Genomic DNA, 23,565 nt, shown 5'->3' on the forward strand with positions numbered 1-23,565 from the left:
GACGATACTAAACTACCATTCACAAGTTTGGGGTCAGTAAGATTTTTAGATTTATTTATTTTTTTACATTTGAAAGAAATTAATATTTTTATACAGCATTAAATTTAAATGCATTGAATTGATTAAAATTGACAGTAAACATATATAATGTTACAATAGATTTCTATTTCAAATATACGCTGTTCTTTTGAACCTTTCATTCATCAAAGAATCCTGAAAAAGAAAGAATCCACACAAAAAAGTAATGATGCTGAAAGCCACTGAGTGTGTGTGTGTGTGTGTGTGTGTGTGTGTGTGTGTGTGTGTGTGTGTGACCAGAATTGAACTTTCAGAGCAAACAAAAGTGTGTCATGGTGTATTTTAGTTTAGAAGTCAAATTAAATGTTTTAAAAACAACATACCTCATTACAGTAGCAAAAAAATAATAAAATTAAATATGTAAAAAATGGCCAAATGGTCAATAAAGAAAGGAAGAAAGAATAGTGTATCTATTTCATTCAGTTTGGGCTGATGGCAGACAACTCAATATCCCAGCCTGTAAATCGCACTTATCTGGGTCACTGATAGGTTGCGTTTGCCTCAGCATTGTTAGGTTTTCAATAGAGAATGGAGCATCAGAGTTGTGGCATATTCATGGGAGTCATGGGAGAAGGACATCTGATTTCTGACATCTTTTTTAAAGTGTCTCTAAAGTTAGTGTATTTTACACTGAAACTGCTCCAGGAAATTGTTTACAGTGTAGCTCCCAGTGAGATGTTGAATGTGGCATTATACAAGACAAGAATCACACCTGTGATGTTTCTCCATTGTAGAGAAGCGTAATGTAATAAAAGCATGCTTAGAACCTGCATGCTACAACAAGTGAAACATCTGGCAAAACATTATGACCACATGCCTAATATCCTGTTGGTCCTCCGTGTGCTACCAAAACAGCACCGACTCACAGAGGCATGGCCTCTACAAGTCCAGTGGTATCTGGCACCAAGTCTTTAGCAGCAGATCCTTCAAGTCCTGTAGGTTGTGAGGTGGCGCTGACGTGGATTGAACTTGTTGGCCCAGTACATCCCACAGATCCTCAATTGGATTGAGATCTGGGGAATTTGGAGACCAGAGCAACACCTTGAACTCTTCATCATATTCCTCAAACCATTCCTAAACAATGTGTGGCAGGGTGTATTATCGTGCTGAAAGAGGCCACTTCCACCAGGGAACACTATTGTCATGAAGGGGTGTACCTGGTCTGCAACACTACTCACCAGACCAAGGTCCAGTTCTGACGCTCATGTGCCCATTGTAAGAGCTTTCGACATTGGACAGGGGTCATCATAGGCACTCTGATTGGTCTGCGACTACGCAACAGAGTGCGATGCACTATGTGTTATGACACATTCCTCCCATAACCATCCTTTTGTGTGACTTGTGCCACAGTAGAGCTTCTGTTGGGTCGGACCAGACGGTCCGTGCATCGATGAGGCTTGGGCGCCCAACACCCTGTCACCATTTTGTGGTTTGTCCTTCCTCAGACAACTGTTGGTAAATTCTCACCACTGCTGACCGGAGCATCCCACAAACCTTGCGGTTTCAGAGATATTCAGACCCAGTTGTCTTGCCATAACAATCTGACCCTTGTGAAAGTCACTCAGATCTTTATTCCTGCCCATTTCGCCTGTCTCCAACACGTTGATAACGAGTACTGATTATGTGTAATATGTCTCTTTGGATGAATGGATGGATGGATGGATAAATAGGCAGCATTTTATGTAGGTAGCATTTTATTATTATTTTTTTCATACAGTTCAATCTTAAAAAGGACACAAATGGCACTGTTGTACTTCTTCATACTGTATATTTAAGGGCTAGAGAATGCTATTTAGACCATTCAAAGGTTTCATTCAACTTTCTTATACTGCTGGGACTGATGACAAGTTTAATTTACACCTCTGTGTCATAGATTTCTCAGTTGCTCTGTCATAGTGAGAGTAACCCTGCAGAAACATGTTAAATCAGGTTACACAGACAGATTAATGTAACACATTTCTACTGTATCCTCAGGCAAAGATTACTCCAGTTTTTTTTTTTTCTAATTTCCAGACATGTATGTGTGTTTTTATACACAGCGCAAGCTGCTTTACACGAACAACAGCAACGGCCAGAGGCTTACCACACGCATAAGATATTGGCAGAAACTTGTCCGGTGTCATTTTTCAGTCTAATGATAGCCAATGGGTGAGGGTCTTTTGAAACTGAGGGACGTTTATGGGAATTTAACAGAAAAAATTCCTAGTTTCAACAAAACCTTCTCCTTAATAACATGATGGTATGTGATAACGGAAGTCAGGGAGAAAATCTTTAGGTGTTTTATGATATGTTATACTGGAGACAGGCATTCTAGTATTGTGTTGTTATAGTTGCATTACACTTACATTGTTGTTATTGTGTTGTATTGACTACATTAATAAGTTCTACTCTGCCCCCTATTGATCACTATTACAAATAGAAAAATACAAACTTTCAGGTCAGCTTTTTTTTTTTTATTATTGATGATAATGCAAAAACCACAGACACTATTAAACGAAGTGTAAAAGCAGATGTCTGAAAGGATTCATACTGTAATTTAATGTCGTCGTTGAGTGTCGTAGAGTGAGTTCCAGCACAGCTAGCTGCCCGCTCTGCTGCTGAGAGGACGTAGGCCCTGTAACTTCTTCTGGAGCTGAGCCTTGGCCAGGTCAGCAGAGAGAGCGTCCGCCATCCTGTCCGTGGTCTGCTTCATTACAAAAGCCGCCTGCAGGGCTTTGTCCAGCGTCTTATGTATTGATTCCTCCTGGTAAGCATTAAACATAAATTGAATATTAATATATAATACACTACACTTCAAAAGTTTGATACAGTAAAACAGTAATATTATGCAATATTATTACTATAAGTTTTCCTTGTTAATAGATTTTTAAATATAATTTATACCTGTAATGGCAAAGCTGCATTTTTAGCAGCCATTACTCCAGTCTTCAGTGTCACATGATCCTTCAGAAATCAATCTAATATGCTGATTTGGTGCTCAAGCAGCATTTCTTATTGTTAACAATTTTGTAAACTATGAAAGCTTGTTTCTGGCACGGAATAAAAAAGTTAATTGCAACCTTTTTTCTCACAATTTGGACTTTTTTCCCCTCAGAATTGTAATGAAAAAAGTCATAATTGTGAGATATAAACTCATAATTGTGAGAAAAGGTCAGAATTGTGAGATAAAAAGTCGCAATGACCTTTTTTATTGATTTATTCCATGGCGGAAAACAAGCCTCCATACAAAAAAGTTGTGCTACTTAATATTTTTGTGGAAACCGTGATTCTTTGATAAATATAACAGCATTTATTTCCAGTAATGTTTTATAATTTTAAGTCTTTACTGTCACTTTTAATGCAGCCACTTTTAGTTTAATGCATCCTTGCTAAATAAAATTATTTCTTTAAAAAAAAAATCTTGCTGACCTCAACTTTTGAATGGTATGTTATGTTAATACGTTGTAAATAATCAACAATATAAAGTTCTTAACATTTCCCCTCAAAAAAACATCAAAAATGTTAGCATTATTAAATTATGTGCTATCATTCTGTTGTGTGAACTAAACTCTAAACTGACTCTGCTGGTGTGGTGTCGTCTTCCACTAGTCCGAGGCGAGGTCCGTTGAAAGAAGACATTACTGGGAAGCAGTGCTGAGTCAGATTGAGTAGAGCGCCTCCTACTGGACACTGGTTCAGATGCTTGATCTCGCACTTTGAACCTGGGAAAACAGCCACCTACTATTATAAATTTTCAATATATATCACGTAGTAAATCACTATGTAGTATATCACTACGTTTGCGTGTACAGTTTATAATCTATTATCCTTGACAGATCAAACTGCATATGTCTTTAGGAAATATGATGTGTTTGACATATAATGAGTAATGACCCATTATTGGGTACATCATTAGTAGATTGTTTGTCTTTTAGCTGATTATTTGCTTACCCAGCAGGTAGACTACAGGAGGAGCCATAGTTGACCTGCAGCAGAGGCTTGTGCGATAGATGAGCAGGAATAGAAGGGGCAGGATGTGTGTTATTTAAGAAGATATTCCTCAAGTTTCCCACTGAAACAACAAAAGACACTATTTCTTCACTTGGCTTTCCACCGCTGTAAACATACACTTTCTATGACATAAACAAATCGATAAATCACGATTAATAGCATCTAACATAAAAGTGTGCGTGTGTGTGTGTGTGTGTGTGTTTGTGTGTGTGCGTGTGAGTGTTTATTTACACACATATATTATATAAACACAAACCTTTATGTTAGATGCAATTCTTCAATGTGACAGCAATATATATAAAGTTTAATGTTCTGTTCATCCCTCAAATTTATAATATTTTACAAAAATAAATTTTGATGGTTTAATCAAACTTGTAGGGTCATTTAAAACGGATACAAATATATATATATATGTGTGTGTGTGTGTGTGTGTGTGTGTAATAATACACATTATTAGATTATTAAAGTGATTCCTCACTTGCAGGTCTGTAACTGGCACTTTTGTTGGTTGGCTCAGTGTTGATGCTGTGGATCGTTGGCCCAACGCTTACTCTCCGATGGCTTCCAGACTGGCTGAACTGAGATGTGTCCAAAGGAAAGCTCTCCGCTGAGGCTGTGACCATCGCGAGAAGAACATTTGAGTACTTTTATGTTACTACATGCTGGACTGTAGCAAAAATGCTATTTACTAAAAGGTATCATACCCCTGGATGAGGTTTTGGAGTCGTGTGACCTCTTCTCTGCAGGAGCACCAAAACAGGTGCGTATTTGTCCGTACGGTGGACTGAAGCCTCTCTGGAAACTCATGGTGTGATCTGAATCTTCACCATCTGTAACTGACAATACACTTATTCCTTTCAATTTCTCTTCAATTTCACTTAACTAAAACTATATAGACTAAACACAACTTTAGCAAACGTCAAGATTTAACTGCATTAGAAGAAAGCATGAACCAGGTTGTGAAGCTGTCACCTTTGCTTTTGCTGAGCTCCATATCAGAGGAGATCCAGTCCTCAATCTTCTGAGAGTTTGAGTCTGTCTTTGCACGTCTGATGATGTAGTGAGAATTCACATTAGTTTGGCAAAAAATAAAAATAAAGGTTCTTTATTGATATCAATGGAACCTTTAACATCCATGGAATCTTTCCATTGCTCTAAAGTGTTTATTCAAATGTTCTTTACACTTATTAAAAAATATATATATTTTTGGGAATCTTTATTTTTATTATAAGGGTAAAAATCTAGTTTACTTGTGCACTAATAGGATGGTAGCCATTCTTCAACCCTAATTCAGAGTACCTGCTGGAGGCGGCTCTGTTCTGGCCACGGGTCTGTCCCTTGTGCTTCTTCTCCAACGGACACCTGCCATTCAGATAATCGGTCCTCTTGCTCACATGAGGCAGGTGACCAAGACTCTCCTCTAGCGCCCTCTTGAGGCGAGACACCTCATACTGCAGTGCGAGGATAACCTCACTACTGTGAAGAGCACAGTGGAATTATGATGGTTTCACAAATTGCAGGTATAAACTACTAGTATAAACTACTTCCTTTAACACTTACTTGTGACATGAACAGTGTGATGCTGAGTGCATCTCATTTGCAGAATGGCTCTTTCTTCCTTCAGTCACCTGGTTATGCATGGGAGTGGCGCCACCTACTGATGCGACATTCTCTTTTGAAACTCTAACAGTTGCATTCTGGGTAATGGTTTTTGCTTCCATGCCTGGTGGAACTAGCTGTTCAAATTCCAGGTGATTCACTGTGGGCTGCATTGGTCTTGGTGCCATTGATATAGTTGTTCGTACATTGGAGTGGGAGGCTTCACTGTCCGAACCGCTCATATTCACCATGCTAAAGACATCATCTGAGAGCGCAGAACTAAAGAGCACATCAGATAAAGTACTTTTTTTTTTTTTTTCAAATGTCAATTCTGCTACAGAGCATTTTTCAGTGAAAATATAGTGTTTATAATCTGAAAACAAAAACACATTTAGCATTTGTAATCTTGTATTTTGGCATTTCAGTTTTGTAAATAATGCAAATATACACCGTTATGCTTAATGTCCCCACAAGGATGGCAATACTTTGTCCTTTTGGGGACATTTTTCAGTCCCTATGATGAAAACAGCTTATAAATCATATAAAGTGATGTTTTTGTAAAATTTAAAAATGCAGAAAGTTTTCTGTGATGGGTAGGGTTAGGGAATAAAATGTACAGTAAAAACACATATACTGTGTGTGTGTGTGTGTGTGTGTGTGTGTGTGTGTGTGTGTGAGAGAGAGAGAGAGAGAGAGAGAGAGAGAGAGAGAGAGAGAGAGAGAGAGAGAGAGAGAGAGAGATTTACCTCACAGCACTAGGAGGTGTTTGGGACAGTCCTGTGTTTGGACGGCTCAGGTTAAAACTGCCAAAGCCACTGTCAGTCTCTGGACTTAAAAATCTCTAAAACAACAAAAACACTTTCTCTGTCATTTTGTCCTTTGCAGAAACAGCCCAAACATTCTGGAAGTGACTCAACAAATACCTTCAAACAATAACACTTCTAAGTTTAACAAAAAATCACAGTATATCTAGTGAAATTTGGGGATTTTTTTAATCATAAAAAAATGACATCTCATGTACGCTGTTTATCTCACAAAATGTAATGTTTACCCTGGTAATTTTACACAGTCATACAATTGTTCCTTTAGGGGTACAACAGCTTGTCACTCTGGCAGGGACAACTTTGTATCTTACCCTGAAATGTTTATAATAGTACCTTCCTTACTAGTACCTTATTAGTATCTACTTTAAGGTACTAATGTGCCATTTTTAGGAGTAGATAAGGTGCAATAAGTTGTTCTTTTCGGGGTGCTGTCCCAGTGACAAGCTGTTGTACTCCTAAAGGTAAGGAGTGTATCAATCCATGAGGGAATGTGATGATTTTTTCCCTTAACAATCACCGTTGACATCAACTAGGCCTGTCACGATCCTGGATTATGTTCTGATTTGTCATAAATAATTCTGTTTGTTCATGTCACTTACAGTGTAATCCTAATACATTTTTTTATATATATATATATATATTTTACTTGGAATCATATAATAAAATAGGCCCATATGATTTACTTTAATGATGTGAAAGTTAATAATATTTATATAATTATTTATTATTAATAATATTATATTATATAAAACAATGCAGTCTCATTAAACCTACAAGCTGTTATTTCACAGACAAAATCTCTTTCTCTCCATGTTGTCCTTTTGCGGTGTTTGTGTTTGTTACCTGTGTTTTGTCTGTGGTTGGCTGGGGAGAGTGTCCAGTAGACGCTCCTACAGAAGGGAACGAGGCTTCACTGGGTCTGATCTTCTCTTCGTACCTGAGAGAGGAATGGAGGAACTCTGATAATGTTTGCACCATTGTAACTAAGAATGTTCAGTGTTAATGCAACAAAGGACTCACATTAGCCTTACAAAAAAGTCTGTGAGAGCACCATGGAACAATGATGATTTTAAGTACTTCAAATACAGTAATACTTCATAGTATTAACATGGTACCGTGTTTAGAACTAGTGTAATGTAATAAAGTAATGTTAGTGTAATGCAATAAAGCAATAATATATCCACAAGCATGCAACATGAATCACTGGATATATATATAATTTTCTGGACAAAACTAGACAAACATTTTACTTCCATCAAAAGTTGTATAAAGTAATTATATTCATCTGAGAGCTATTTACAATCATTAATTATTTCAGTAGAATTGTGTTACTATTATAGTTTTTATTAATATTTTGATTTTTTTTTTTCATTCAGTTCTTTTGGTTTTGTTTTTTATTAAAAATTTTTTTATTAAAATTACAATTATTTTTGTTTATTTTATTTCAAGTAACGAAAAAAGTTTGATGATTTTAGTTTCAGTTAACTATAATAATCCTGAATCATGCACCTTTGATTTACCATTCTATTCCTGTACAAATTTAACTTCTAAAATTACAACATACCATCCCAGTTAAGAATACACCAGATTGCAGTGCATGCACAGCCACAAAAATACAAATCTGTCTGTATATACTGACCTATCGTATGTCAGCTTCTTTAATGAAGTTGAGTTGGACAGTTGTGCCAGGATGTTGTCTTCCTCTCTTGTTGATAGTCTGTCCTCCTCTTCCTCATTGGCAGTTCCAGGCGTTTCAGTGGAGAAGGTGGAATACCTCAGAGGAAGATACAGAAAAACTGACAGAGGGAACTAAGTGTTTCCATAATGAAACTGATATTCCCTCGTCCCTCCTCTCGACCTGTAACCCGATCATCCTCGAGTGAGCTGTGCTAAATATCACGATACGCTCCCTCCTCTTACAACCTACATCAGTGATCTTTTTAGAGAACTAAACACGGGACTGGATCACAACATTTCTAATTAGCGTTACCAATTAGAATTAAAATAGAATCTTTTTCACACTACAGCTGAATTTGTTTGCGCAACCTTGCCATATAACGGCATAATGTGAAGTTAATGTACAGAAACATCTTCTTTTAAGCAATCTGTGACTGTGACTTGTTTAATGTGTTATGTTAATTGCAATGTTAATGTCAAACTTAACGGCAAACTTTTGATTACCACCCCATTCCATGTGCATTTCTTAGTCTTTGTTTACCTTTTAAAAAATAGCTGAACATGTGCCAGTATAACACAATATATCGCGGTAATGAACATACATGGTATATTATGCACTGTACATCCAAAAAACTGGCAGATTTTTATTTTGTACTCGTACATTTTAATTACTCTTAACTTGAAATATTTGAGTAAGATAAATCTACAATTTAACTTAAAATTATCATGTAATCTCAATTTAAATATTTTTAGTAGTGTAAACTTGGCTAGCTATAACTAGCTAATTCAGCAAATGCTAACATGCTAATTGGTAACACAATGCTTTGATGGCCATACTAATTGCTGAATGAGTACAACAGTATAGAACATTTAACATATCTGTTCTCAAACTAAGCGCATGCTCCATTTGTCACCATGATGATAACCCCCCAAAAAACGGCACATAACAGAAACTCCAAACATAAAAAATTTAGGAAACCCGTTGCCTTAAAAAATTTTCAGTAAATAAACTTACTGCTTAATCGAAAAAATTACGTAATGTGGAACTGTCAAGTTCACATAACTTATTTTTTTTCAATTAAGCATTAAGTTTGTTTACTTCATAATTTTAAAGCTGCATTCAGTAACTTCGGGATTTCTTCGCTGTATTCTCGCTTTTTGCTCGCAGGTTTCTCTCTAGAGCTCCCCCCACAGCTTCGGAATAGATATTTGACAACACTGTTGTAAAAACTCGTTGGCTATTCTCAGACACCAGAGGCTAGCAGATCAACGACATCAAAGGAGATGGGATATTCTTTAAAACATCTTCTTCATTCGGGTTCGGACAGCGTGAGGGAGCGCAATAATGACAGCATTTTAGCAGATTTCTTTTGGCCGTAAAGCAATTGTTTACATCGCGAGACCTGATATCACGCGAGACTTCCTGACGTGGCGGCCAGCGGCCCGCCGCCCCAAAGTTGCAAGTGCGTATTTTCCGCTCACGGGCACCAGGGGGGTGCGAAACGACCACCATTCAACCCGAAATAAGTAATATAACCATTCCAATGACTCCGAAGCTGTTCAGTTAAGGTAAAAAAAAGTTACTTAGTTCACCTTTAAGGCAGTGAGTTTACAAGTAATTTAACTGAACACTTTTTACAGTGAAATTATCATAGCAAAACATTAAACACTACTAAATATCCCATTTTGCATTAATCTTGCACAAAATACACAATAATAATAATAATAATAATATAACAGCCCAGCCCCCCAGTTTCAGTTATATGTAAGTTTGTCTAAATTAAAAGAAACAAGTTCGTAAAACTCAAAACAATTAAACAATTCCGATTACTTAAAATGTGTCAGTTTTGTGAACTCAAAAGAAAAAGAAAGTTCTAAATACTCATAAAAGTTCATTTGATTAAACTAATTTGTTTAATTTAAGTTTACCCTACTCAAACCAATTAACTATTTTGAGCATTAGGGTTTACAGTGATGAGCACCTCAAAATACTTTGAATAATTCGGAAAAGAAAGAAAGTCAAACCATACTTACATGTTTCAAACAGCCATTGCAAATTTTGTATTCGCTGTGATTTATCACTGCACTAAACAATACTTATTTGACTTGATATGCTATTTATTTTCACAATATTTGTTTACACTTAAACATTTTTACATTTTAATCTGGACTAAAACATGGCATAAAAGATATCTAGATATCTATATCATTTTGTGTAATTTTTCTTTTTGTTGGATTTAAATGTTCAGAGTTGAGAAGAGAAGAAACCTTGTTAAACATTATTAAGACTTCAAGCCTTTGTGTAACTTAATTCAATACCATGATAAAAGCTACAGCAATTATCGTGATATGAAAATGAGATACCGTCACATGCCTAAGTGTGAAAGCGGCCTATGTGAAGCATTATAGGCAATAACAGATGAAGAAGAAAATGTGGCAGTACTGTAGATGGAAGCTGTTTTCTGTGCAGCCGGGAAAAGGCTTGTCAGCTCTGTGATCTTCATTGGCCTCTTCATCATCATTGTCCTCCATGTTGTCTCTGACCGAGGAGATGCTGAAGACCGACTCCTGTAACATGACATGTTTTTTCATTCAGACCCAGCATCCACAAAACCTACCGCGGCCCAGTCATTCAGTTCTCACGTTACATAGCAAAACAACACATGCAAACGGATATGAGGCACACAACAATATCAGTTTCACTGTGCGTGTCCACATGAGCATTAATAATTGCTGACTCTTAACAGGAGAAGTTATTTAAACAGAAATTGCATAAGCTAACTTTGACATTTTGTGTATGAAGGAGGGAAAAGTGAAGGGTAATAATGTGGTCAGAGAGTGTCATTAACAATCAAGTACTGTCTAATGCCATGAATTTTTGTCCAAATGTCACCTAAAATGTAGATCACTGTGTGTGTTACCTCATGCAGTGATGGATGGGATGATGAGAGAGGGATATTTTCACAAGGCGGAGGAGATGGAGTGGAGGATGACGACGGAGGATAGTAAACATGGCAGACGTTTCTGTCTATCTGCTCTTTTATGTCCTCCAGGTGCATGCCTATCCTGAAAATCTGCCCCTCGACCTCCCTTAAACACAAAAGTGAATACACAACACTTGCAGGTTGACCCTTTGACCCATGACAGTTTCATTTCCTTGTTTAGACTTACAGGAATCAGTCTAAATACAATTACACTACCTGTCAAATGATTGGACACACTTGAACGAGTTTGTTTCTGAAGGTTTTTGAAACCTTTTAATGTAAAGCCAAATGCAGACAGTATATGACTGAAATTAGTTTTATAAACAAATATCAATTTTGCCTATGTAAAGTATGAATTTTTAGTTTTAGATGTTTTTTTAATTAAAATTTTTTTAAATTATGGAGTCGATAGCTTTGTAGGCAGTGCTCCGACATGTAGCGCAATTGTGAACTATATTTACAAAAGCAAAAAGATATAACCATTACATTTAAAGTCGTGATGAAATTGAAGTAGCAACTGATGTTTTCTTTCGTATTGTGGCGGACATCCAAGCGTAACGAATTGCAGGAAAAAAGTTAGAGACTCGTTTCAAACCATTGTTTATTGATTGGATTTTGAAATTGTTGCACTCAATGAAAATGAGCTTGCGGTTAATTGTGGAGGGTGGGGTTTAAGGGGACTAAATATATTCATCACAAAAACTAGTTATGATAATATGATTAAACATTACAAGGTCTAACCTTTTTTTTTTTAAATAAAACTTACACAGATCGTTCACAATAACGTGTGTTTACTAAATAGGGTGAATTTTCATTTCTTGCCAATATTACGGTGGCCAAGAGAGCTCAAGCAAGAAAACATTTGCAAATTGAAAAAAAACACCAAAAAAATTAAGAAAACATCTTCATCAGTTTGACAACACATGTGCTACAAATACTCACAACAACCACATGGGGACCAAATGGGGACCAAAGGAGACAAAACTGTCTGGGACATGCTTATTGTTCAATGTCTACTTGTCAGTGGTGTTGTCAGTGACCTGAACGGTGAGGTTTTTTTTGTTTATTTTAACATCTGATTATATGCGAGTTGTGATTGTTTGCAGCGCATTTCTGTATTTGGTTGTGTTGTGAGTATTTGCATCACACGTGTTGTCAAACTGATAATGATGGTTTATTTATTTTATTAATTAGTCATTTTCTACAGTATTTGCATGTGTTTTCTTCAATTGAGCTCTCTCTGCCACGGTACAATATCCATGACTTAAGTGTAATAGAATTTACCATCACTTGCTTATAATTTGAACAGTTTTCTTATTTATAACAAGAGTATTCTAGTTTTGTGAGGTTTCTAGATCATGCTGTGTGTTAGTAGTAAAATACAGTCCAATCAAATGACATGTCTACCTGTCAGGGTCAAACGCTCCTGTGTTTCTGGCTAGACCCCTGTAGTTCTGCATCTCCAGAGCACGATGCTCCTCCCTCTTTGTGAGGTAGTTTCTCTCCAGCTGATCCTGGGCCTCCATCATGCTCTTCAGCACCTGTGGAGATATCCACCAAACAACATATAACGTTTACTTTTTTCCCATTTGGGGGCTATAAACCTAAAACTGCTTGATTTCGTTTTCTATCTTAGGATAAAACAGTGTATTATAAAAATGGTTTTGTGCAATTCATGATTAAGTATGTACAGCTACCATCTGTTGCTCCTCCACATTCATTGACATGGTGGTGACACATGTTTTGAATTCATCCACCTGGAAAAGAAGAAAAATACAGATGCATCATGCACCCATCAATACTAAAGCTAAATGCATGTTAAAGAGAACTAAAAACATAAGGCACAGGGCAAATCTTTGAAGACAGGTCTTGCTAACTCATCTGTACCTTCTGCGTAAATGATCCGATGATGTCTCTGAGCTCAGAGGTTAGTCTTTCTCCATCTGTCGGGCTCTGTGATTCAGTCTGCACAGGTACAGAGTTGTGAAGACTAAACTGCTTCTCACTTGGACCTGTTGAACATATACTCAAGATGTGAGGACACAAATGCAAATGTAAGTGTAAAAATATCTAAACACAAGTCATGCATCTTTTATCTTTTAGGACTTTTGATCATTTTGTACTTAAGTATAAACCACCTGATGATCTCTTAACAATGTTTCTTGATTCACTCTCTTAGGAGGAGGTCTGTTTAATGCTAGCTCAAATTTCCCTGGCAGGGGTTCTCTGCTGCCAGGGTTACACTGTACTACAGTATTCAGCTGGAGAAAGAAATACAATAGCTTCTTGCCTGCGGCTGGTGCCTGTGGGATATTTGCTGTCAGTTTGGTGTTGTCATTGTTGCTAGTTGCATCGTTCCAGTCGATGGATACAGACGGCTCACTGGAAGCATGAATCTGCTGCTTAAAAGAAAGCAACAATATAATCCGCTCAAATTGGGCTGCAAATCAGATTAAAATGAGGACATGTTGAAATGCAGATCATATCTGTATACTATGTAAGAGCAGATATTATACAGGCATATTGTGTATAATAATAATGTTTATACTTTAGTCTGATAGTCTGCCTTTTGTTTGAGATTATAAAGACATACGTATAAACATCTAAATGATTCAACATTAATGGAAGATCCAACTTTTGGTCTCACCTGACCAATTAGGTTTTCAGCTTCTGTGTATTTAGCGAGCAATCTGTCATATTCAGCCTGTAAACAAATGAAAGGGTCACTTTAAAAAAAAAGTTTTAACCTTTTGATGAATTTTTGTTCATGCAATGAAAGTCAACTGGGTCCAAAACAACATTAGACCCCAATGACTTTCATTGTATGAACAAAAAAACACAACGATGTGTTACTTTACTCGTTACATTAAAAAAGTAATCTGATTACATATAACTCAAGTTACTTGTAATGCGTTACACCCAAAACTGCTATTTACACAGTTTACTTTACACTTCTCACATTCTTGTAAGATCGCCTTTCTGTCACACTTCAGCGCTTTTTATATTAAGGTCAAAACAGCTTGATGCCTGACTCGAATCATGTAAAAGATCTTCTATTCATCCAAAGCAGTGTAACTAGTGTTGTAAATATAGTCACCTGTAACTGATGCGCTACTTCCTTGTCTGTAAACACATTGTGTTTCTCCGGTGGCATGGAGTCCTCTAAAACCCTGCTGATGATATCTGCTGTAGCTTTACAAGAGGAGGTGGATTTACCCAGAATGCCTGGGGACGACTGGGCTCGGGCCATAGCTGGTGACTGGCTGACGGGTTTAACGCTTCCATTACCTTTTGGTATTTTGACTTTAGGTGCCACTTTAGAGAAGTCAGGTAGGGGGTAATGCACCTTTCCCTGTCCGTATTTCAGCTCACTGTAGGACCTGGTCCTGCTGAAGGAGCACTTAGGATTCTGTGCATCTGCTTTAGATAGATCTAGAGAGTTGGCACTGCTGTTCTGCTTAGGACATTCATTATCATCATCATCAATGATGCAAGTCGTTCCAGGTTTCTTAGATGAGCTCGACTCATCTGGAATGTTTATTTCAACCAGTCCATGACTTCCTGAAGTCCTGGGATCAGGTTCCTCCATCACATCCTGAATCTTCTCTCTCTCTCCTATGCTGACCTGTGGAGCCCGAGAAGCTCTACTCAGTACGGTTTCATCAATGCTGTCCATCAAAGACATCTCAGGTAGGGTCTCTGCTTCAATGATCCTGCTTGAGTTAAGCAGCTCCTCCTGGGAGAAGTGTCTGAGCAGGAAGTCAGTGATGTGGTTTGCAGGTTGAATAGGTGTGGCTAAGCGAGGAGCCATGTCCTCTATTGCTTTATGATTAGATAGAAGAGCATGAGTAAGATTAGACTGGCAAGCCTCTGTTTCTTTTGCATTACCAATTTGCCTACTAAACTTATCAAGTGTAGTGAAAGCCTGACTGGACATCACGGAAACCATTTCACATGGAGATGATTTTAAATTCGTCTCTGTTTTGTTGTTGGTGTGCGTACCATCATACGGGAGCTCTTCATGTTCTTCATCACTGGTGTTGACAGCATCATCCTCATGTGTTCCAATGATTGGCTTTACTGCAGTTTTGAGTTTCTGCATTGGCGCCATGATTATGTTTCCCTTCTTGTTTCTGGTGTTTGAATGCTCTGTGCGTTCACTATTGACTGATTCGACACTCTCTGATGAGCCCTCTTCAGTCTCACATGACTCTGACAGCTCTGCATTATCTGTACACAAAATAAAAGACAGTGGTTTTGTTAAATATTTTAATGTCTTGGTAAAATGTTACAATTTAAAGCCATTAGGAGAGAGTAGTGTTAAAGTGTTTTTGGCAAAACTGTAAAGGAGATCTAGCTGGCATTGGGTCATTATGACATCATTGCTGGCAATCAGGTTTTAAACGCATTCAGTCAAAGTCAGTGGGAGTTTTAACTTAAATCATAAATTCTGAATGATTACCATCATACTACAATACCATTCAGAAGTTTTGTGGTAAGTTTGTAAAAGAAATATATGATTAATAAGTTATGAGAACATATGTTCTTACATTGTTTTAACTCATCAAAATAAGTTAAGCAATTTTCAGTTTCTTTAAATTTGTACAAGATTCAACTCATTTTTTAAAGTCAGCTTAATGTAATTTAAGTTGAAATGGCTGTGGTATTTACATGATAGCCTACTCCTACTGAATACTACTTGTTGGTATTTTTTTATCAGTGACAAAAAAAAACGATGTTATTGCCATAGTGCATGTGCAAAAAGGTGGTATTATGGTAGGCTACTATGTGCAAAAACCATGGCAGTTCCATAGTAGTTAAAAATTTAAATAAACTGTGGGGATTTCATACAGATCTATCTAAGTTAAGTATTTCTTACCAGTTAGTTGCGGGCTCTCAGGTGCACCAGTGTCCTGTGAGAGGTGGACAGTGAAGGCGCCCTGCATGTCGCTGAAATGCAGGCTGTCATCATCACTGATATCCACAAATATACTTTGCTCAATGTGTCTTTCCCACAGCACCGATGAAGGTCTGCTGTGAGCGTCATCTTCTCCGTCCATATCCTCTGCGTCTCCCGCTGACGCTCCATCAAACCTGCTCCGCGCTTCTCTATTCATTTCTTAGCAACAAGAATACACAAAAAGTAAACTGTTACAAATGCAAGTGCATTTGTGTTTTTTAATCATAGTATATTATCTTGTAATTATTTTTGTTTTATAATGAATGGTAATGACTGAATTATTTGCAACTATTTATGATGCTTTCTAAATAAAAAGGCCTAACAAGAAGAACATTAACACTACGCCGTTGGTTCCTCTAATAATATGACATTGCACTTACTTTTTATGCTTGTTCCATGGGTTTATAAGGGTCATACAAGTATTTGCGCACTCCTCTTGCTTGTGTTCGGCTGTCTTATAAATGGATGACATAACAGCTTATTGGGAAGCTACAATGAAGGCTCTGTCTAGTTTCTCAAGCCTTTGGCGCTGGATCATCTTGAGCATTTTAAATAATAAATGCCGTATCTGATGCTGATTCTTTGGGCAGGTGCTACACGCGCACGGGGGTGGGATGAACAGTGGTTGATATGGGAACGTGAAGACTCAAGATCAGCTGTCAGTCAGCCCTGCTGAAAAACTGTTTCGTTCATTTGAAGAGTTAAAATAGCTAGATATTTTTTTATCTTACTGTTTTATTTTAATAACATCTGTTGTCTTACTCGACAATTAAAGCTAAATAAAAACTGTATCTTCTCTTGCTGAAGGAGAGGACTCAATTCAAACAGTGTTTTTCGACAAAAAGTAGAACGATAAAACATTCAAATTTCATTGGCGATTCATATGGGGAGTGGTTATATTTGAATCATGTGCTCTGATTGGCCAGTCGAGTTACAACCACGCATCGGCAGGTACGCCCCCTTTGTCCGGTTTTGTGTAAAGTTTTCTCTCTGAATAGCTTCGATGAGTCAGAAGTATTAATTTAAACGTGAACAGTTTTAGTTAATCGGCTCTTACAACATGTTCGGATTTAACTGATTTGTTTGTTGGTTGTAAGACGAGGAACCGAGTGAAGGATTGGTGGGGAATCGGAGGAGTTTAAGTGAGTATGACTGAAGTTTGGCCCGTAACGGCCGTTAAGACAGAGCAGCACGTCACAACAAACTGATCATATCAACCGAAAAGCCGAAATTTAAACTTCAGCGCGCGCGGAGATCTTGCATATTATGATTTCATTACAATGGAACACGGGTTGTTTTATTTATTTATTTAAAAAGATAATTTCTCCTGTGCCCTAAATCGACAATATGGTAATACGTTTGGATTATTCTACAAGCAATATTGCAAAGTTTGTGCTTTTCCTCTCTGGTTTTGTTTAAGTTTGTACAGTACAGAAGTCAGTGTTACGCATGTTCAAGCTTGGTATTTTTACGTGCTTTATACCTCCGGTATGGATTGTATAAATATTGTTCTTGCTTAATCCTGGGCTTTCTTTTACTATTTGCTTTGGGAGTGAGACATGGGTGAGACTACTGCTTTATGAATGACGACTGCCACCGTGTTATTGGCTTCTGTTTTTTGCTGTTGTTTTTCCAGAATGATAGGTTTTGCTTGGGCATACAGTACAGTTTCTATTCATTATTAACTTTTAAACATCTGCCTGTCTATCTAAGTTATCTTTATTCAGACTAACGTTATATTCTTATTCACAATGCTAACATGGCCAACATACCTATCCTCCTCCTGGCACAATGCAATGGAAAACTCTGTGCTGAATTTGACGAATGTTTACTTGTAGCCTAACTGCTTACAAGTGTGTATAAAGGGTCTTTAAAAGCTACCTCAGTAACAGCTGTCAAGTGACCGTCGTGCATAATGTGATGACAGTGCAGTCATCATAACTTCCTGTGTGTCATGGAAGGTGCAGCTTGTGTCTGTCTTCTTTCTAACCTCTATTCATGCATCATCTTGTCAAGCTAACCTGCATCTGAGGTACAATGAGAACCGCACTGCTGTTTTTCTGTTAGAATTATGACACACAAACCAGTTTTGTAACTGACTCTGTGTTTTGTTGTCATTTTGTTCTTCAGAGAATACAATGGATTTGAAGGTCTTTGGAACAAATGTTGTTTATTAGGCAGCTTATTAGTTATCTTGATTGAGACTGAGTGTGTGTGTTTCTCTTTTGTTGTTGTTGTCGTCGTCGTCATCAAGAAAATGTTTCTCTTGCCCATTTACCAAGGGTTATCTTCTTCTGATTTATGTTGTTTAGACTTAAGTCTGGGAGTTTTTTTTTATTATTTTTGATTACAGAGACCAGTGTTTCTGATCTAATACATTTCTGATTGATTAAAAAATAAAAAGAGAGTGCAAATGTGCCTGCCCCACTTTTTTTGGTAGCCTTGATTCCAGAAGAATTTTTTCTATATGGATTTTTTTTTTTAACTTTCCATTTAAAGAGTTATGAGCATTAACCAAAACACCCAACAATGAGGTGAATCTCAACTTTACAAACTTAAAAATATTTGAAAATATGACTGTATAGAATTGCTTTAATGAGGGAAAGAACTACAATTCCATGAAGCATTGCACACGTATTGAAGTAGTTTGAGAACATAGGGAGGGAGACTGACTCTTTCTTCATGAGAATGGGTGAGCGTTAAAAATATCTTTTGATGTGATTTACTTGTCTCGATTCTCAGATTGGTGGAGATTTCTCTGCAGAATCAGAGTTTCTTATTCTATAGGCCTATATTTTAGTTTCTTATCAGCATTCTGTTGTTAAACACGATTCTTTTAAAATAAGTTGAAGTAATGGGGGCAGATGGCTTCAACAAAAGCATATACATCGACTAACAACCTTGTAGCTTACAGTAGATCTGGTTTTAATGGTTTATAACTTTAAAAGTCCATTTCCCTTTGAAGAAAATGAATGGTATTTTTACCTCAGTAAATGTAAATTCACCCTATTTTGTAAAGGCATGTTATAGATCTTATTGTGAGTGATTCAAATGTTAATTATTTTATTTGACCTCGTCATTTTTAATTAAAATGTCGTAACTTTGAAGGAAAATAACAGACTTCTCTCTGTGGTGACGTTGCCGGACTTCTCCGATCTTTCAATCTGCTTACACCTTGCCTCTCCACAATCTACTGCAAGGTGCGCATTCAATTGTGAGTACAGCCAATGGGATAGAAGCATGTCCTTGCCCTAATTGTTTTCATTTACAATAATCTGTTACACTCAAAAGTATGTCACCTTTCGATGTGACTTTATGCACAAGAAAATATGACAGACCACAACATCATTGTGCATTATTTGCACAAATATAAGTAGACTGAATGTTTTAGTGAACATGTCTCTAGTTCCTCAAGCTGATTATCTTGCTTCTGGATTAGTTTGCCAATGACAAACCAGCTTTCCAAATGTCACAGAGGTGTTGTAATATGTTTGAAAGTGACTGACACTCACCATTAGAGTTGAAAATGGTATTTTTTTTCTACTATAATTCTTTTACATCTGTGTGAATTTGTAAGAGAAGGGTGAACAAAACTCTTCTCTATTTACAAACAAGAAAATGTTTGTTCATGCTTTTGTAGGGGTATGCATGCATGCATGGCAGATAATCAGCTGTGTTTATGGGCTGATTGATTTTGCTTTCTCTCTTGTTGTTGGGTCCCCTTGGTTTAGCTTTCACATACACAACGCTGCTGTGCTGACACACACACACACACACTTAATATCTGCCTCCCTTGCATGTGTCTGCCGCTCAGTGGGTGTTGCCATGGCATTACACACAGAATGAGGGTTCACACTCGACATCTTGTGTTCTCTTCACAGAGAGCTCCGGAAGAACATCCTGGACAAAACACACTACAGCACACACAAACACACACTTCCCAGACCCACTGCTTTGGTGAATATAAGTCTGGATAAGCTCTTCTGTAGCGCACTGGACTCCACCACTGGAAAACATCAGAAAGACTTCGGAAGTGTTTGCAAAAACTAAAGTTCCCCCCCAAAAAATTGGGGATTCGATTCACTATTCTTCTTTGATGGATTACTTTCTGGACTTGACTGGGATCAGTACTTCATAATGCTCTTCAATGGCTGTGAGCAGTGCAGTGCTTAGCATGCAGAATGAGAACCAAACCTTTGTCCACTACAGGTAGGCATGCAACACTTGAATTACATTTTCTTGTAGTTGTGATGCACCTTTTAACGTCTTTTTCCAGTATTAACTCATTTGTAAAGACACTTTTTCATGCTTAGGATCAGAAGTGGACCAAGAAAGTATTTACATACCACTTAATCATTAAGTTTTTATTTAGCACTGTATTATATTAACAGGCTACAAACATGTCCTTTGTCTCCACCTGAAAAATATAGATTTAAGGAAATGAAACTGTTCATTAATTCAATAAAACATTGCTAATTGCTTGCCTTAACTTCATCTCACTTCATTTTTGAAAATTAAGTTTTAATTGGGAATGTGTTTGACTGAATTTGATATTGTGAAAGATCTAGTGGCGAAGTAAAACCAAATGTTGGATCTGTTCGTTTTGACATTTCCAAGGTGGTTTAAATGTGGAATTGTATTGCTGTGTGTGTGTGTGTGTGTGTGTGTGTGTGTGTGTGTGTGTGTGTGTGTGTGTGTGAGAGAAAGCAAGTGTGCCTTAATTTGCTCAATATTTAATAACGGTTGAATAATTTATGATGATTGTCTATATTCTGTTCTGCAACCCTTGAGTTGGGTTGTTTTTTATCTTTTTGTCAGTCCACTGGAAACATCTGTCACTCATAGCAATTAAGCCAATTTTAGCCTAGACCATCTCTAAGAGCATAGATGACATACACTTTAGTTTGTGAATCCGTGGTACAAACTAAATTGACTTGAGTTTCGTCAGGTTTATAATAATTATACTAATTTGGTTTAATTTTCAGAGATCAGTTTGTAACTGCATTCACTGTTTCTGAGCGTCTTTTATGCAAATGATTAAAAATATATATTTTCTAGAAAACGCACTTGACTCTAAATGGTGTAGTGTATTGATCAGACCCGTGATGAAATGATCATTGCATTGCAAGTTTCATGACATCAGAAGCGAACGCAGCGGGTCTAATCTCACTAGTGTTCCTCTCTCGGTGCGCGCTAATCACATACGACAGTGGAAAGCAGAAACACAATCAGATTAGCTGTTCAAGTGCTGAGCATGACAGTTTTTGCCAAAGCCATCTTCAACCTCTGCCCTCAAAGACGTCCAATGTGACGTTGTATGATGGACAACTGCTGTGTAGAATATTCTTTTTAAAATCATTTGAGTCTGTAGTATATAGTGTAATTCCCGCTGAAGAATTTGGTTGATTGGCAGCCTCATCGTGATGTATGTATGTTTGGGACGGTTGGTTTTGGAGACTACAGCCCCATCAGAGGACTTTTTAAGGAGACAACAAAGCATTTTAGATGCCTTTCACATGTCCAGTTTTCTTTGGTTGTGCGAAGCGGGGAGGCACCAGGTAGGGCCTCTACAAAGTCAAACTCTAACGGACTAGTTGTTATTATGTGTAGGGATTAATCTACCGTAAAATAGTGGTTAAATATTTGCAAGGCCACATATATTATGCAGTAACAGGTTGATTGTTGAAGGATTTTTCTGTTGAGTCTTTTTACCATTTAACTTGTTAGATAAGAGTTTTAAGGACCCTATGCGGACCAGTATTAGATTAATAATACTAACATGAGAATAATCCATGAATGTGTGATTTAGACGTATATACCAACACATATCAGTGGCACTACTGAAGTATGAAAAGCCTGAAATCAACCTGAAATTTGTGCAAAAAAACGTACCGTTGTTATTCTTTGATTATAAATTGTATCCTATTATAAGGCCACAATAATACTTTTTATATTTCCTTGGTTTACATAAGAAATGGAGAAAAAATGAAACCTTAGTGAGTCTCAACTTTTTAAAATATATTTTAAGACAAAATCCAGAAATCTTGCATGATGAGCACATTTCCCAGCACAAAGGAATCAATAGGTTGTCATGGCAGCCATTTCATGTCATCTTTAGTTGAATTTCCCCAGTGTTTGATTATGAATATGTTAGACTCATAAATGAAGTGTGGTCCTTTGCACTGAGTGGGTATTTTGTATGCTTCCATAATGACCACATCCTACCTTATTTTATTTCTACTGATGTTCATGCTGAGACATTTAAAAAGCTTGTCAACAATAAACAATAGTCTGTGCTGCCCTCTGCAGGATGGAGGCATCCTGTTTGGACCTGGCTCTGGAGGGGGAGCGTCTGTGCAAGGTCGGGGATTACGGCGCCGGCGTTTCTTTCTTCGAAGCCGCCATGCAGGTTGGCACAGAAGACCTGCAGGTTCTAAGCGCCATCTACAGTCAGCTGGGCAATGCCTACTTCCACTTGCAAGACTACAGTAAAGCTCTGGAGTTCCACCACCATGATCTTACACTAACTAGGTATACTCACACAACTTTTTAGCAGTTGATGTAGGTTAACCATAGACGTACAGTATATTACACTACTGTTCAACCGTTTGGGGCCAGTAAGATTACCGATTGTTTTGTTTAATTAACTGTGTGAAGGCAAGGCACTGAGTTGTATAATGTCTGTTGCATAATCCAATGTTTTTCTCTGGGTAAAATAATTAAATACTTGCCAAAACAAAATTAAACCTGTACAAAATATAGAAGGGCTCGACAATGCTTGACTGCCCGGTGCCCAGGACAATTGACGGAACTGTCACTGTCCCGATCCGATCAAGCCAGTGCTGCATCGTCACGAAAGTCTTTTCTTTTGCATGTGTTTTTAACCCTTGCCAATTTAAATATTAAAGAGCAAGAAGATGCAAAAGAGAACTCAATTTGGTACTCTCTGTGTGAGAAGTTTTCTGTGTGCGCACACACAGACATCACGAATTCGGAATCGACCCCCAAATGATTGTTTGTACTAAGTGTATAATATTTGTATTGAATGTTAATGACAGCACTAAGTACTGATTTGTTTTCTCAGGACCACCGGGGATCGGCTTGGTGAGGCCAAAGCCAGCGGTAACCTGGGGAACACATTAAAGGTTTTGGGACGCTTTGATGAGGCTGTGGTCTGCTGCCAGAGACATTTAGATATTACCAGGGAATTGGGTGACAAGGTGAGTGATCTATTTAATCAACACAATAGACCATAGCTTACCATAATGGAATATATTACATTTTACATTTATTCATTTACCATTATTGAACGATGCTTTCATCTAAAGCGACTTTGCAAATGAAAAACTCTATGACTAGCAATTCCTCCTGATGAGGCAATAATATTAGTGCTGCAACAGAAAGCTCCGAAATTGTTTGGAAAAATGAGCTTGCAAACTGACAAACAAATCAA

General features: G+C 37.4%; 2 protein-coding genes across 6 annotated transcripts in view; one reads left to right on the top strand and one right to left on the bottom strand.

Annotated features, from left to right (window-relative positions):
• Positions 1-2,513: 2,513 nt before the first annotated feature.
• aknad1 (AKNA domain containing 1) lies at positions 2,514-16,269 on the bottom strand (the record flags this gene model as incomplete). Its single annotated transcript, XM_084410501.1, has 21 exons — positions 2,514-2,821; positions 3,638-3,779; positions 4,009-4,129; positions 4,547-4,681; positions 4,773-4,898; positions 5,041-5,117; positions 5,368-5,544; positions 5,629-5,946; positions 6,414-6,508; positions 7,335-7,428; positions 8,131-8,265; positions 10,612-10,736; positions 11,090-11,258; positions 12,560-12,693; positions 12,850-12,909; positions 13,040-13,164; positions 13,443-13,551; positions 13,800-13,856; positions 14,250-14,974; positions 15,155-15,382; positions 16,032-16,269. The coding sequence occupies 21 exons, from the start codon at positions 16,267-16,269 to the stop codon at positions 2,657-2,659; spliced, it is 3,555 nt and encodes a 1,184-aa protein (XP_084266627.1). The 3' UTR covers positions 2,514-2,656.
• A 766-nt stretch (positions 16,270-17,035) lies between these two features.
• LOC311291646 (G-protein-signaling modulator 2-like) overlaps positions 17,036-23,565 on the top strand; it is a 352,673-nt gene continuing 346,143 nt past the window's right edge. For 2 of the 5 annotated variants that reach the window (XR_014627592.1, XM_084410808.1), the window contains exons 1-4: positions 17,066-17,254; positions 19,994-20,321; positions 22,422-22,643; positions 23,197-23,332. Coding sequence is in view for 4 of the 5 variants with exons in the window: in XM_084410808.1 (XP_084266934.1) it covers positions 20,260-20,321; positions 22,422-22,643; positions 23,197-23,332 (420 nt within the window). In the remaining variant the exon portion in view is untranslated. Of the gene's footprint in view, positions 17,255-17,349; positions 17,463-18,187; positions 19,327-19,993; positions 20,322-22,421; positions 22,644-23,196; positions 23,333-23,565 lie in introns of those variants that run through there. The other 3 variants (XM_084410810.1, XM_084410809.1, XM_084410811.1) reach the window with 3 other exon arrangements.

This window comes from Rutilus rutilus, assembly GCF_951802725.1.
Source record: "Rutilus rutilus genome assembly, chromosome: 6".
In the NCBI taxonomy this organism is placed as follows: Eukaryota; Metazoa; Chordata; class Actinopteri; order Cypriniformes; family Leuciscidae; genus Rutilus; species Rutilus rutilus.